Source organism: Salvelinus alpinus, chromosome 33 (assembly GCF_045679555.1).
Source record: "Salvelinus alpinus chromosome 33, SLU_Salpinus.1, whole genome shotgun sequence".
Classification (NCBI taxonomy): Eukaryota; Metazoa; Chordata; class Actinopteri; order Salmoniformes; family Salmonidae; genus Salvelinus; species Salvelinus alpinus.
The window spans coordinates 21,037,296-21,054,265 of NC_092118.1; the positions used below are offsets into that span (position 1 = coordinate 21,037,296).

A 16,970-nucleotide genomic window follows, 5' to 3' on the forward strand; every position below is an offset into this window, starting at 1 on the left:
AGGCCGTAGGAGGGCAACAACCCAGCAGCAGGACCGCTACCTCCGCCTTTGTGCAAGGAGTAGCACTGCCAGAGCCCTGCAAAATGACCTCCAGCAGGCCACAAATGTGCATGTGTCAGCATATGGTCTCACAAGGGGTCTGAGGATCTCAGATCTCAGAAATCTATAATTTCCACCTTTTGTCTATTCCATTTGCACAACAGAATGTGAAATTTATTGTCAATCAGTGTTGCTTCCTAAGTGGACAGTTTGATTTCACAGAAGTGTGATTGACTTGGAGTTACATTGTGTTGTTTAAATGTTCCCTTTATTTTTTTGAGCAGTGTATGTTGCTATGTCCGTTTGGCGAGCTAGTAGAGCTGCTCGTTCTGCCTCAGCTTTTAGGCATGCAGAGGACACTGAGAAAGTAGTCTTAGAATACTTTGTTTTACTTGATGTTTTTGACACATTGGAAATGCTGTCGTATGGTTCAATGAGCGTTTGTGGCTCAACTTCAGCCTTTTTCCATATTTCCACCTTGTTCAGGAAATGTTCATAAGTTCTCATTCTTGGTTGATAATAGTTAATGCTCTCCTGTTCCTGTTCCTCCTCTGTGACCAGCTCTAGCACAGATTCATGAGCATTCTTAAAGTCATTGAGAACAGCATCAAATGCTTCAAGACTCTCCTTCACAGTTTCAATGTTTCCTCCATCAACAAGAAGGATTTTTATTTCATTCATTTTGCGTGTACACACCAAGTTTTCCTCTCCGGGCTGCATAGAGTGAATTTAGATGTTCCTCTGCCCTCTCCAGTGGAGTCTTATTTGGGATTTCATCCTCCATCATTCACTTTTAGTTCACTCAATTTACAATGACACAGTTGTTGGATTGATTGTTAAACGTAATGCCCCTTTAGACCTCCTTTAATGCTTTAAAAACACAGTCATCCATTTCAGCAAATTGACCCATTTTGAATTGAACATGTGCAAGTTCGTCATTTTAGATGCGTTTTAAACATTTCATCCCATTATACGTTTTGTCCCTTTAATGAAGTTTAAACACGCAGTATCTTTAGATCCTTAAGTTGCATTCGTTGCGTTGATGTATTGCATTTCCACGTTAGGCCAAATATTAGACATGTGATTAGGCTACATTGTGCATAGGATCTCAGTGTTTCCCAAACTTAAACTTCTTCATTGTTTTCACAGCGCTGTGTTTTGAATTCCATTCCCAGGTTTATCAAACAAGCATATTTGCGCTTCCATAATATGCATGATCAAACGATCGCATTGAACAGGGCAACTCATTCATTCACAGTGGTTACTCACGGCTGGCGAATTCTAGGAGTTCAAGTCCTTCCAAGTGAGCTGTCCTTGTGGTCCGAATGCAATTACAAATAGAACAATATCCAGCGTGTGTCCGAACCGGAGACTTCCTTCCGATAGTAATCCTTCAGAGTTTTTTGACTTGATTGTAGTGGCTTCCTTTCCTCTAGCCACTGCCCAAGCCTGAATGAAGCGGGGTTGTTTCGTACGCATACAGTCCACACTCAAGGTTTCCAAACGGCCAAACATTCAATGACATCCAGGGATAAGGTGCAACAAAAATGTTTATTCTTCTTATATCTAACAAAAAAAATGATTCTCCAATCAACTTAAAGCATAGATTACTTGATATGGAAAATACATAATATGACCTGTTTGTAATATGTATGTCTGTATGGTCAAAAAACTATACCGCTCCCGCGTCTAGCAAGGACTCCCTCCCCCGAAGGCCCAACTTCCTGCCTGTATCCTAACACATTTAACACAGTACAATGAATGGGCAAGAGGGGGGGCCAAAAACTAAGTTACACTAACAACAAATGAATATATCTCAATCAGGTAAATATAAATCATAAAGGTACGTACCTAATATTTCATCATATACATTAATATTTAATATATTTACACAAATGTACATGGAGCTCTGTATGTTCTGTCTTTCATACAAATATGTCCAAATCGGCTCTAACATCCATGTTTCCCTGTACTGCATATTCCTTTACCTCACACCCCAGTATACATTTTCTATAAACCTTACTGGACACTCGCCTATGATGTTTATACACCTCTATATAGTATTTCTTCCTAACTTCTAGTATTGTGCAATTCCACTAGTCTTCATATATCATTTACACTCCTCTCTCCTAGTGCATGATCAAATGCGCCCCTCCTGCCAGGTCACATTTAAGTGACGTCACAGGATGGTTGGCAATCCCCCTCACTCACAGGCTTAGGAAGGAAGTAGGGTGTTAAAGTGTGTGAGTTGCCTGTCCTGAGTGAGGGGGATTGCCAACCATCCTGTGACGTCACTTAAATGTGACCTGGCAGGAGGGGCGCATTTGATCCTGCACTAGGAGAGAGGAGTGTAAATGATATATGAAGACTAGTGGAATTGCACAATACTAGAAGTTAGGAAGAAATACTATATAGAGGTGTATAAACATCATAGGCGAGTGTCCAGTAAGGTTTATAGAAAATGTATACTGGGGTGTGAGGTAGAAGAATATGCAGTATAGGGAAACATGGATATAATAACATTTAAAGTAAAACTATACTACTGGAGGAATAATGATTATAGACATGTGAAGACGGGACATATGATACGCCACCTAGCAACAATAACTATAGATATTAAAGTAGCGTGGATAACAGTAGGTATGAGAGTATGGTCGAGCAACCCACTACTTAACAGACCACTAGGAATATATAGTCCAGGAAGGACAGGGATATATATTAAAGCAACAGAGGAGGATTGGTTTTAAATAGGTGAATAGCACAATAAAAAGAACTAAGACAGCATAGATAGTGTAGATATTATAGGAAGCTAAAAGAATAACTAGACATTAAATAAACATTTGAAAGTTAGGATATCAGTAGCAAAAGGACAAGAAAGAAAGAGAAAAAGAAATACTGAGAATGTTTAAAGAAGGAGAAGGATTGTTGAAAAGTATAAAGAAAGCTAGAGGAATGTTGAAGAAGGACAAGGAAAAGTCAGACAGAAAGAAGGTGGAATGGTTTACAAAACCTGGAGTTGTAGAAATAAAGAGAGAAATAGAGGTGAAAGAGGATAAGGAGACTCTCTCTGTGACCTGTTAGGTAAAAGAAAAGGACCTGGAAAGGACAGGGGAGACTGAGCAAGGTGCAGGAACGAACCCAGAAAAGTTGAACTGTTATGAAGGATTATGTGGAAATAGGAAGACAAGTGTGAATGGTTTTGATAACGTGGGATATCAATAATAGTGATATTTGAGGCGCTATATTGGAATAAGACATTAAGTAATCTGTATTATCCAGTAATACATTTGCAGACATTATAGAATAGATTCTAATACAAGATATTAAGTGCCGTGACTAATTAATTATTGTTCGCGGAAGTGGATAGCCCTACCTTGGAAAATAGTTATTTTGAAACCATGGAGTCACTGAAAGAAGCGCACATAAATTCTACCAATTCGGCTCGAATATGAAAGAGTAAACTAGATAATGTAGGGCAATATTACCCTATTAACTTGTTATGGCTGCAGGGGCAGTATTGAGTAGCTTGAATGAAAGGTGCACAGAGGTGCCCAGAGTAAACGACCTGCTCCTCAGTCATAGTTGCTAATATATGCATATTGTTATTAGTATTGGATAGAAAACACTCGGAAGTTTCTAAAACTGTTTGAATTATGTCTGTGAGTATAACAGAACTCATATGGAATGTTTGAGGACTTTTAATTATGAGATTTCTGTTGTTTGAATTTGGCGCCCTGCACTTTCACTGGCTGTTGTCATATCGATCCCGTTAGCGGGATTGTAGCCATAAGAAGTTATTAACAGGAGAATTCAAATCAAATTAAGAATTCAGGGAGGCAATTATGAGTTAGAACAAACACATAAAACCAGAATAAGAAGCTCAATATACAAGCGTATTGAAGTTAGCGTTCTAATCAGCGTCATTACGCTCACAGGGACTATTTGGAGAATGGATAGTGTAAAACGGGGTACTTGGTAATGTCGTTTAGGCTATTTTGGTGGATTTCAACGCACTAGATTGGATATACCAGATTGCATAATAACTGATGCGTTTACAAAACCTCAAAGTTTTGATTAAACATTGCCGGTGTCAGTGTACGTCAGGGAAATAATGAAATTTGAATTATTGCAAGCAGCACAGTTAGTCACCAAGTGTTTAAAGGCTAAGTAGAGGGATCAAACCTTGCTGCGGTTGAAGTAGAAGTATGAGAAACATTCTTTGACAGTTTTTGATTATTGTTGCTTGGTTTTATAGTTAGGTAACTCCAGTGAATTTGAGCAGGAAGCTAATGTATTATAAAATTATAATCTGTGTCCATTACGTGGAGCAGTGTCCAGCAATACAAGCAGAATGAAATAAGTATTGACTGCCAAGCTGATAAGACAGCACCAACTCTTTGAAGGTTCTACATTTGTTAAACAACAGTTTTGTATTTGACTAAACTAATGCAACAGGTTAAACTGATAGGATTACTGGACAGGGGTTCTGGGATTGTTTATTTTAAAATGGGGTCAATTCCACTTAATGGAACACTGTATTATCTGATGGGTCTTGAATAGAATTCTTGCTTCCAGGAAAAATGGAAGTCCAATAAGTTAATTAAGGTAGACATAGAGACCATGTCTAAAACAACTTTCTATTTGATGCCTAGGATCAAATATCACAGATTTCTTCAGCTGAGAAATTGACTACATTTGCGACAGGAAAAAGTATTACATTTAGAATGGTTAACAGAAAAAATCTAAAGGTGAAACAGCTATTAAATGCGTTGATTGGAAATTGTTCTATTAGCAATACCAGAATATTTGTACATGATTATGACAGTAAGAGACCAATCATGTAATATAATATGGGTGTGTATTGTGACTAGTGCATGCTAAATAAAGCATGGTAATGCCTGGCCATTTCTGTTTCTGTTTCTTTTTGACTTATGGTTTAACACACACATACACCAGCACGCACACACCATTTACTGGTTATGAATATGGGTTAGTGGTATTGATACTGTGAGTTTTTCTTTTTGGAGTCTTCAATTCATTTTTAAACTGGGTATACAGATGGATGGAAATGTTTTTGAAAGGTTTTAAATGATTTCAGAAGGTCTGGGAAAGAAGAGGGAGAGGAAATATTTTAATAGGTGTTGATTACTTTCCCATGAGACCTGATCAATCTCATTGGAAAGTGATCAAAACAGGTGGGATTAAATTATAAAATGAATGAAAAACACCAGTCTCTATTCAAATCGTACCATTACTTTGAAATTCTATTATTTCATTAGGAAATTATAAGGAGTTGTAATCTAAGCTGACTAGTAAGTCAAATATGTTTGATTTAACATGTTGTTTTTGAATCACGTGTTCAAAGGGAAAATTACCAGTTCCCTGGGGTTATGGTCTTTGGGTAAATATACAAATGTACTTTGTTCAGTCTGCATATAGAAGGGAAAATATATGTTAACAAGGGATGACAGTTACTCCAAATGGATTGTGATATATGTATTGATGATTACATTTTTTGTTTATGTTTCGATACAAAATTCGCAGGATTGGGATACTGGAGTGTGGGTTTCTGCGAGGGGTTATGTTGATAACTTCATGATCTGTAACTCGTCCTGAGAGGTCACCAGTAGAATAAACAAGTTATCATGGAAGGTGACATCAGATTGTGTCTTAATGCATGGTAGGAAAAATGACCACAAACAGTGTGTGTGAACCTCAAAGCCCTCCCTAACCGTCTGGAAAAAGGGCAATAAGGGTGTGCAATTCAACAGTGACTTTTTGGCACTTCTGAGTCTACACACTGCCAACATTTTGGACTAAAGTATGCATTGAGTTACTGATGTTTCATTACTAGGCCACTTATGACAGGAAAACAGGGACCGAGGGGGCTGTGATGATAAGTTATTACTTGTTTTATTTTTATAAATGTACATTTAATAGGGATGATGTGTGCTAAATTGAGAAGTTTGAATGTGAGTTATAGTAAGCACTAAGGACTGTTATTCTAAATTTGGGTTGGATCATTTATAAAATGTTTTAGTTATGTTTTGGATATAGAACTGTTTAGATTTATTAGGTCTATGGAAGCCCTGGAAACCTTATCTGTAAGTATCCTTTGCTAGGGGGGTTAGAATTTATTGGATGAATGCTTTGGTTAACATAAAGGTTTTTGTTTTTTGTTTGGTTCTTGTTTCTTTTGTTTTATTATGTCATTATGTTACATTGTATTGATAAAAAGAGGTGTCTGGGTGATAGAATACAAGTAATTGCATATAAGGTTATTAGTCTGTGTTTTGTAATAACACCCAACGATGGAGATGGAGACAGCATGGAGACCAGCATAACATGGGCACGTAACGGATGGACGTTTTTCCCCAGTTTTAGTTACATTACGAGTAGTGGGAAGTTATTAAACATGTATTTATTTTAACATTTATTTTTCTCTTTTCTTGTTAGGTCAATATGTTTTTAGGTTTTGTGAAACATAAGTGATCTTTGTTCCAAAGGAGGGATTGATGTATATTGACTAAATTGATTTGAGAATGTTTTAGTATGTTTCTAACTGTGGTAGTAAATTAGGAGTAATGACATGTGTGTTATTGGTTAGATGGAAGGATATGTAGGTTGAATATTCTTCCAACTCATTAATCTCTTTCCCAATTTCTAACAGCCGGCGAATACTTGATAGATTACAGGCAGTAGTTATTCTCACGGCAGTTGCCGAAGGGATCGCAATTGAAGGGGATTATAGCAAGCTCGCTAAATAGTACAAATTAGCTAGCAACAGCAAGCTAGCTAAATAGGACAAATTAGCTAGCAACAGCAAGCTAGCTAAATGGGACAAATTAGTTAGCAAGTGCAAACTAGCTAGCTAAATGGGACAAATTAGTTAGCAAGTGCAAACTAGCTAGCTAAATTTCCGTAAAGGTTTAATGCTTTTTGACCTGTCCCCAAATTAATGTAATTGGTTCAGTTTGTTTTGATATTTTAACCTGCGTATCGCGTTTGGTGTGGGGGGGAAATAAATGTTTGGGTTTGGGTTCGGTGTACGATGGTGATAGGTGTGTGTAATAATGAGCAGCCTGGTGACCTAGAGCGTCGGAGAGGGAGCATACGTGACATCAGGGACTTTTGATGTTACAGCCTGCTGTAACTTCAGAATTTTAGTTTACTGTATGGCCAATGATGTTGCTGTTAGTCCAATGTAATCTCTATCCAGGTTAGCTCAAGGTCTAGTCTACTCCTGTCCTGAGCCAAGCTGTAGGTAATTTACTCATAGTTAATTGCCTGATATCATGTCATTGTTGGTGTTCTGCACACTGAACTTGGCAGAAATGTAGACCCAAGATAAACAAGTGGAGTTGGTAGCATGACATCTAATTTCATAGTGTATGTCCAGGCGGCTATAGCAGATTAAAACAAACCAGGATGTTCTTTCAGAGGACTCCCCCTTTTCAAACTGCTGTTTGACATTCGATCAGGACTGAATCAACTCGGCTGGCTTTTTAGAAAATCCATAACAGGTTGCATTGGAATTTCCAATGCCAGCCTGTGATATGAAGAGCAGCTCAATCCTCAATCTCCCACAGATTTACTGAAGGCATTTAACTGAATTGAGGCTCCATATTCCTTTAGCTGGAGGTCATACTTTTCTCTCTAATGTATTGATATTTGGTTACTCACTGGATATGGATGTAATGTGCATTTAATGTATAGAGATTATGTAAATCGGCAACTGCTGAAATAGATCTTCATGTGGTTTGATATTCTACAGACGTGAATGGATAATCTATCTGGCACCACTATGATGTGTCAGGGCAGAAGAGTCCTGCTCGCATGGATAAGTCTGAGCCTGTTTGTGAGTTTTCATACAGTCGAAGGTAAGAATGTAAACTCAGCAAAAAAAGAAACGTCCCTTTTTTAGGACCCTGTCTTTCAAAGATCATTCGTAAAAATCCAAGTAACTTCACAGATCTTCATTGTAAAGGGTTTTAACACTGTTTCCCATGCTTGTTCAATGAACCATAAAACATTTATGAACATGGAACGGTCGTTACGACACAAACAGCTTAGACGGTAGGCAGTTAAGGTCACAGTTATAAAAACTTTATAACTGAAAGAGGCCTTTCTACTGACTCTGAAAAACACCAAAAGAAAAATGCCCAGGGTCCCTGCTCATCTGTTTGTAATGTTTAATTCACTATTTAGCAACTATAAAATACATTGATTAGCTGTTAACAAGAAGCTATATATACTTTAGTTTGGTATGGTTGTAAATCGCTCCTTTCCTAATTAATGCGTCCTTTGACAGAGTACTACAATGCCTTTTCTATAACTTTAAAATCTTTTCCAGGCGACAGAGAGAGCCTCTTCCAACTTAATACTAGGTATGGTAAGCTGGAGGGCAGACTGGTCAGAGTGAGAGAGAGCCAGGCGAAGGTGGCTGCCTACCTGGGGATCCCCTTCGCTGAGCCCCCTGTCGGGCCCCTGAGGTTCCAGGCCCCCAAACCTCCCCGGGTGTGGCAGGGACTGAGAGACGCCAAGGCTTACCCCCCACTGTGAGCCTAAGCAGTAATGTCTCAGAGAGACAGGCAGGGAGACAAACAGCCTATACTGTTTTATGGGGAACTCTGAATCATGCTTATTCTGATGAACATTAACATTCTGCCATGTTTTTATTGATAGTGTAAGAAAATGTCACCTTTCTTGTCCTATTAACACACAGGTGTCTGCAGAACATGAACCACACTAGACGAATGGGGGACCTGTACAGAGGTCGGTTCCCTGTCCTAACCACCTCAGAGGACTGCCTTTACCTGAACATCTACACACCAGTCAAACCTGGGGACCCAAGGAAACTACCAGTGAGGAGAGACATGAGAATGTACTTATATGCTTGTCTACTCTGAGTAAGATGTCTTTTGTTTGGTGGTCTTGTCTAAAAAAAAGTGTCTGTAGGTGATGATTTGGATCCATGGTGGTGGCTTCCTCATGGGAGGTGCTTCACTCTATGATGGCTCCTCATTGGCTGCCTTCGGGGACGTTGTGGTGGTCATCCTTCAATACCGTCTGGGTATCCCAGGGTTCCTCAGGTACACTTCTATTGGTACTGATTTTGGTCAATATGATCAATGCACAAATTTGGGTCAGTAACATTTTCTCCTGTTTGGTGTCTACTGAACACAACCCTGGCATATCTGATCTAATGTCTGTGTGATTGTCCAGCACTGGGGATGGCCAGTACCCTGGGAATGTGGGTATTCTGGACCAGGTGTGTGCCCTGCGCTGGGTGCAGGAGACCATCAGCAGTTTCGGGGGAGACCCAGGATCTGTCACCATTTTCGGAGAGTCTGCTGGTGGTGTTGCCGTTTATTTACATGTGTGTACTGTAGATCTAGGAAAACAGATACTTGTTGATACAGAAAGATGCACTGGCTGTCTGTATGTAGGCTTACTTTGTGCACTGATCCATGGTTCTGTCTGTACAGATGATGTCCCCTCTGTCATCAGGACTGTTCCACAAGGCCATCAGTCAGAGTGGAGTACCCCTCATTTCTCTGTTCATCCAGGATGACCCCAAACCTGCTGCACAGGTGATCTGCTGTTTCACTGTGTGCTGATCATAACAGCAAGTCTCAAGGATCCCATACATTGATTCATATGCAATAAAACCTTCAGTGGTCTTATAACTCGTTATTATTCTGGTACAATGTAACGTGTTGTAATTACCGTCATTCAAATGCTCTGGTTTCAATCTCTCCCTCCTCCAGCTGGTGGCACAGAGAGCAGGATGTCCCAGTGATGACTCTGCAGAGCTCATGACCTGCCTCAGTACCCTCAGCCCACAGGACATAGAGGCGGCTACACCTGCACTGGTAGGTTTGTTCTGAGCCTCACACTCACCTTACAGTGTGTGGGGTGTATGTATCCGAATGCCAGGCTGTTTCTGCTTTAGCTAACTTATACTATATACCACTGTTGAATGCAACAACATGGTTGTTTGACTTCCATTCTGGGGCCCATCCTCTCTCTCCACAGGGGGAGATGGTTCTGTCTGTGCACAGGGATGGGACAGTCATCCCTACCAACCTGGAGGAAGTCCTGCAGACCAAGAGCTTCCTGGGCTTCCCCAGCATCATGGGGGTCAACAACCATGAGTATGGATGGATGCTCCCACATGTATGTATGTCCTTGCATGAAGATATGAAAACTGTCTGTTATATATTTTACAGGTAAATGTACTTTTATCTTATTTTTTTTTGTAAGACCTTGTGTGTTCCACCAGTTTTTCCTGTTTCCTGGATGGGATCTTGGAATGACCCATGAAAACATGATGATGATCCTGGCGTTTATGCTTCCGAAACTGGTTAGTGAACTACGGTGGCAGCCAGGGTTGGGTAGGTTACTTTCTAAATGTAATTTTTTTAGAGTTACTAGTTTTCTGTCCAAAATTGTAATCAGTAATGTAACTTTTGGACTGCACAAACTCAGTAATGTAATCGGATTACTTTCAGTTGCTTTTTGATTACTTTCTCCTTAAGAGGCATTAGAAGAAGACGAAAAGGATCCATCAAATGCATTTGGTGTGTCATAGTGGTCTCTGACTTGTGGTCAGACTCGCTTGGGTGGAACAAACTTAAACTTGCGCCTTTTTGCAATGCTGGATTGAATTTTTCATTGAGAAATCAGAAATGTCATAATGTATTATTTTCGCAAACATTCTTTCTGAATTTAAAAGTATTCAACAAAGTAATCATCTAGCTTTTAAAAAGTATATTTTTGCTTGTGAAAGAACAATCAGAACTTGACTTCATCTTCATGATGTTCGCAGGAAAATACACACTGGGATGATAATAACAGAGTATTATCAACCTGTAGATTTAAGAGGAGATCCTAGAGTTTCTCCTTAGATTGTCACACACAACTGCTAGTTGATTGGTTAATATAGAACGGTGGGTAGGCTTTATGCAAAATATGAACAACGTTTATCTGATAATATGCAGGCGAAAGACTGGGATTTGTCGATTTAAGACGAAAACAAGTTTTGCAGCTGCTTGAAAATGAAATATAGAGTATTCTAAATGATCGACAAAACAAGTCTGTACGCTCTGGGAAATATACAGTACCAGTCAAAAGATTGGACACCTACCCATTCAAGGGTTTTTCTTTATTTTTTACTATTTTCAACATTGAATAATAATAGTGAAGAGATCAAAACTATGAAATAACACACATGGAATCATGTAGTAATCAAAAAACTGTTAAACAAATCAAAATATATGTTATATTTGAGATTGTTCAAAGTAGCCACTCTTTGCCTTGATGACAGCTTTGCACACTCTTGGCATTCTCTCAATTAGCTTCATGAGGTAGTCACCTGGAATGCATATCAATTAACATATTATGGCAAGAACAGCTCAAATGAGCAACGAGAAACGACAGTCCATTATTACTTTAAGACATGAAGGTCAGTCAATCCGGAACATTTCAAGAACTTTGAACGTTTCTTCAAGTGCAGTCGCAAAAAACATTAAGAGTTATTATGAGTCTCATGAGGACCGCCACAGGAAAGGAAGACCCAGAGTTACCTCTGCTGTAGAGTTCAAGTAACAGACACATCTCAACATCAATTGTTTTTTATTTTACCTTCATTTAACTAGGCAAGTCAATTAAGAACAAATTCTTATTTTCAATGACGGCCTAGGAACAGTTCAGGGGCAGAACGACAGATTTTTAACTTGTCAGCCCCGGGATTTGATCTTGCAACCTTTCGGTTATGTGTGTCCAACGCTCTAACCACTAGGCTACCTGCCACACCTTTTCAGAGGAGACTGTGTGAATCAGGCTTTCATGGTCGAATTTCTGTAAAGAAATCACTACTAAAGGACACAATAATAAGAAGACTTGCTTGGGCCAAGAAACACGAGCAATGGACATTAGACTGGTGGAAATCTGTCCTTTGGTCTGATGAGTCCAAATGTGAGATTTTTGATTCCAACCGCCGTGTCTTTGTGAGACGCAGAGTAGGTGAACGGATGATCTCCACATGTGTGGTTCCCACCGTGAAGCATGGAGGAGGATGTGTGGGGGTGCTTTGCTGGTGACATTGTCTGTGATTTATTTAGAATTCAAGGCACACTTAACCAGCATGGCTACCACAGCATTCTGCAGCGATACACCATACCATCTGGTTTGTGCTTAGTGGGACTATTATTTTGTTTTTCAATAGGAATATGACCCAAAACACACCTCCAGGCTGTGTAAGGGCTATTTGACCAGGAAAGAGAGTGATGGAGTGTTGCATCAGATGACCTGGCCTCCACAATCACCCGACCTCAACCCAATTGAGATGGTTTAGGATGATTGGACAGCAGAGTGAAGGAAAAGCAGCCAGCAAGTGCTCAGCATATGTGGGAACTCCTTCAAGACTGTTGGAAAAGCATTCCTCGTGAAGCTGGTTGAGAAAATGCCAAAAGTGTGCAGAGCTGTCATCAAGGCAAAGGGGTGGCTACTTTGAAGAATATAAAATATATTTTGATTTGTTTAACACTTTTGTAACGTTCGTCATTAAGGGTAGACCAAGGTGCAGCGTGATTTGGGTTCATCATATTTTATTAAAATGTGAACCAGCAAAAAAACAATAAACAATACAACAAATGAAAAGCTTTGTCGTGCAAAATACATGCAACAAAACAGACAAGATCCCACCACTGAAGGTGGGAAAAAGGGCTGCCTAAGTATGATCCCCAATCCGAGACAACGATAGAAAGAAAGAAAAAGAAAACATACATATACAAAAACTAGAGTACCCACCCTATTCACACCCTGACCTAACCAAAATATAGAGAATAAACAGGGATCTCTAAGGTCAGGGCGTGACAACTTTGTTGGTTACTACATGATTCCATATGTTATTTCATAGTTTTGATGTCCGCTATTATCCTACAATGTAGAAAATAGTACAAATAAACACCCTTGAATGAGTAGAATGTTCCAAACTTTTGACTGGTACTGTATATACACTATATTTACATACATACATACATACATACATACATACATACATACATACATACATACATACATACATGGTATATTATATTAAAAATCCACTTCTGACACTTAATACAGTTTTTTTTTGTAATCAGTTACTCCCCAACCCTGATGGCAGCTTTATAATAAAACATCTAGCAGTCTGGTCCATGAGCTGCATTTTAAACTCTGTATCTCCCTGGTAGCGTATGCCAGACTCTGCCCTGGGGATCATCGTAGGGGAGTACTTTGGTGACACGAAGGACCCCGTGGGGATCAGAGATGCCTTCTTGGAGCTTATGGGAGATCTACTGATTGTGATCCCTGGGATCCAGGGAGCCAGAGGGTGTAGAGGTGAAGAATACACTGGGAACTATACCAATCAGATGCCTGATTTTTCTTTAGAAACCTGGAAGACATTATTTAATAATTATTAGGAATAAATTATTTTAAAACAGTTTATCTAATTGATTGAGACATTTTGTAGTTGACAGACATGTTATGTTGGTATTCACAGTTGTGTGTAATGTATCTGTCTGTCTATACAAGATTCTGGTTGCTTGATCTACTACTATGAGTTCCAGCAGCGCCCCTCCATGTTCGAGTCCAGCAGGCCAGGCTTTGTGAAAGCAGACCACTTTGATGAGGTTGGCTTTGTGTTTGGCGCCCCCTTTTGGACAGATGACATAGTGATGTTAGGTAAAAAGAAATAAAAAATATTCTGGAGATATTGTAGGCTAAATATATTTGAAAACCTTGTTTTTATATCAAATTCTGGAGGAACTGTCCATAACAATAACATGAGTAACAAGTTACTGTGAAGTCAACATAATCAGATGTTAATACTGTTAAGTGACAAAAGACTGAGGGAGATTATATTTTGGACAAGCTCATTCTGTTGAGCCTGTACTGTATCTCTGCAGCTTTTCTTGGAAACGACAGAAACTAAAAAAGTTTTCCACTCATAGATAACACGACAGACGAGGAACGACAGCTTAGCAGGACCATGATGAAATACTGGACTAACTTTGCCAGAACAGGGTGAGATCCCTTTTTTGTTCTCTCGCTCGCTCTCTCTCTCTGCATTCAGTTGGAGAAGCTTCAGCACAGATATGACATGTAACAAGAACCAGATTTCTGTCATGATGTAGTCAAGTTTTCATACCGCCAGAAGTTTTTAGTTTTTTTCTGAGTAAATTGATTTCTAAATAAGATACAGGAGATAGTTCATACTAGACAAAGGACAGTTTAAGACTCCCTACTGTATGCAAAAAAAATATTTGCTACTATATACCAAGTATGCTTTTCATATCTACTTAGTGGTTACTCAATATAGTACATTATAGTAGATCAACCACCAATTGCATTGGGTCATAGTAGCACTGTACATACAGTGCATTCGGAAAGTATTCAGACCCCTTTGACTTTTTCCACATTTGGTTACGTTACAGCCTTATAATAAAATGTATTACATCTTTTTTTCCCTCATCAATCTACACACAATACCCCATAATGACAAAGCAAAAACCGGTTTATAGATATTTTTGCAAATGTATATAAAAAAATTAATATAACATTTGCATAAGTATTCAGACCCTTTACTCAGTACTTTGTTGAAGCATGTTTGGCAGCGATTACAGCCTTGAGTCTTCTTGGGTTTGACGCTACAAGCTTGGCACACCTGTACTTGGCGTTTCTACCATCCTTCTCTGCAGATCCTCTTAAGCTCTGTAGGTTTGAGGGGAGCATCGCTGCACAGCTATTTTAATTTCTCTCCAGAGATGACCGATCGGGTCAAGTCCGGCCTCTGGCTGGGCTACTCAAGATCATTCAGAGACTTGTCCCAAAGCGACTCCTGCGTTGTCTTGGCTGTGTGCTTCGGGTTGTTGTCCTGTTGCAAGGTGAACCTTCACCCCAGTCTGAGGTCAATAGGTCAATCTTGGTTTCATCAGACCAGAGAATATTTTTTTCTCATGGTCTAAATCCTTTTATGTGCCTTTTGGCAAACTCCAAGCGGGCTGAAATGTGCCTTTTACTGAGGAGTGGCTTCCGTCTGGCCACTACCATAAAAGACTGACTGGTGGTGCTGCAGAGATGGTTGGCCTTCTGGAAGGTTCTCCCATATCCACAGAGGAACTCTGGAGCTCTGTCAGTGACCATCGGGTTCTTGGTCATCTCCCTGACCAAGGCCCTTCTCCCCAGATTGCTCAGTTTGGCCGGGCGGCCAGCTCTAGGAAGAGTCTTGGTGGTTCCAAACTTCAATTTAAGAATGCTGGAGGCCACTGTGTTCTTGGGGACCTTCAATGCTGCAGACTTTTTGGTACCCTTCCCTCGATCTGTACCTTAACACAGTTCTGTCTCGGAGATCTGCGGACAATTCCTTCAACCTCATGGCTTGGTTTTTGCTCTGACATACACTGTCAACTGTGGGACCTTTTATATAGACAGGTGTGTGCCTTTCCAAATCATGTCCAATCAATTGAATTTACCACAGGTGGACTCCAAGTTGTAGAAACATTTTGAGGCTGATCAATGGAAACAGGATGCACCTGAGCAAAATTTCAGTCTCATAGCAAAGGGTCTGAATAGTTATGTAAATAAGGTATTTCTGTTTATTTTTAATACATTTGGAAAAATGTCTACTTCTGTTTTCGCTTTGCCATCATGGGGTATTGTGTGTAGATTGAGGTTTTGTTTTCTTAAATCTATTTAGAATAAGGCTGTAATGTAACAATTGTGGAAAAAGTCAAGCGGTCTGAATACTTTCTGAATGCATTGTATGTAAAATGAAGTAGTCATAAGTGCAGCCGCTCATATGATGCCAATGGGTGTGTCCCTGTCTCTCCCTCTGTCCCTGTAGTAACCCTAACGGAGAGAATATGTTTGATTGGCCGACATTCACCACAGAAGAAGAGTGTCTACTGATCCAGGCAAACCTCGGGCTGGGCAGTGTCTCAGAGAAGAAGAGAGCCCAGTTCTGGACAGAAGACTTCCCCAAAGGACTGCAGACTGCTGGACACAAAGATGCACACAATGACCTTTAGAGCTGAATGTTCACTGTGTCAAATGTTGTTCTAGGAGTGTCCATGTTGTTTCCCTCCACTCCTGTCACGTCCTGACCATAGAGAGTCCTTATTTTCTATGGTATAGGTCAGGGCGTTAGTCTAGTTTATTATTTCTATGTGGGGTTCTAGGTTTGTTTTTCTATGTTGGTGATTGTGTATGATTCCCAAATAGAGGCAGCTGGTATCTTTGTCTCTAATTGGGGATCATATTTAGGTAGCTTTTTTCCACCTGTGTTTATGGGATATTGTTTTGAGTTAGTGCATGTAGCATCTATGTAGTCACGGTTTGTTGTTAGCAAAGACAAAAACAAATAAACAAACTAAGTTACACTTTTTAATAAATAATGTGGAACTCAACATCCGCTGGGCCTTTGTCCGACATTTATTCTAACGAACATGACAACCAGTGATGCCAGTCTGCTATTAGGTTACAGTATATGAGGCTTTCTTAGCCTTTTCCTTATTTTGTATCATAATTTGACCATTTTAATATTCTAGATTTTCTGTAATGGTTTGCTCTTCTATTTTTATTTTTTGATATTATGTAGCCTATTTTTATCTTGCTGTGTTCATATGTCCATTAAAGCCATACAATCATCAAGTGTGACTGATTTGATGATTGTCCTTCTGCTTAGTAATAAAACATTTAGACACTTATCTGATATGCTAAATAAATGTCTCGAGCACTGTGTGCTGTGTGCGATTTGTCAATTGAGAGTCGACGTGTAATCATTAGTCCAAACAGTTGCAAAACGTTCTAAAACGAGTTTCTATTGGACAAATTTAGGAATGCCCTTCCCCGTTAGTTACGGTTGCTTGCGTTAAACGTTTTGT

At 39.5% G+C, this 16,970-nt stretch overlaps 1 protein-coding gene across 2 annotated transcripts in view; it reads left to right on the plus strand.

Moving 5' to 3' along the window:
* Positions 1–16,825, plus strand: part of LOC139563361 (fatty acyl-CoA hydrolase precursor, medium chain-like) — a 30,035-nt gene extending 13,210 nt beyond the window's left edge. The window contains exons 1-14 of one of the 2 annotated variants that reach the window (XM_071382015.1): positions 7,092–7,680; positions 7,814–7,919; positions 8,393–8,597; positions 8,765–8,903; positions 8,998–9,131; positions 9,265–9,418; positions 9,528–9,632; positions 9,810–9,914; positions 10,078–10,218; positions 10,325–10,405; positions 13,278–13,425; positions 13,621–13,770; positions 14,040–14,112; positions 15,932–16,825. In XM_071382015.1, the coding sequence (XP_071238116.1) occupies positions 7,820–7,919; positions 8,393–8,597; positions 8,765–8,903; positions 8,998–9,131; positions 9,265–9,418; positions 9,528–9,632; positions 9,810–9,914; positions 10,078–10,218; positions 10,325–10,405; positions 13,278–13,425; positions 13,621–13,770; positions 14,040–14,112; positions 15,932–16,115 (1,719 nt within the window). In that variant the 5' untranslated portion in view covers positions 7,092–7,680; positions 7,814–7,819 and the 3' untranslated portion in view covers positions 16,116–16,825. Of the gene's footprint in view, positions 1–7,091; positions 7,681–7,813; positions 7,920–8,392; positions 8,598–8,764; positions 8,904–8,997; positions 9,132–9,264; positions 9,419–9,527; positions 9,633–9,809; positions 9,915–10,077; positions 10,219–10,324; positions 10,406–13,277; positions 13,426–13,620; positions 13,771–14,039; positions 14,113–15,931 lie in introns of those variants that run through there. The other variant, XM_071382014.1, reaches the window with a different exon arrangement.
* Positions 16,826–16,970: the final 145 nt, after the last annotated feature.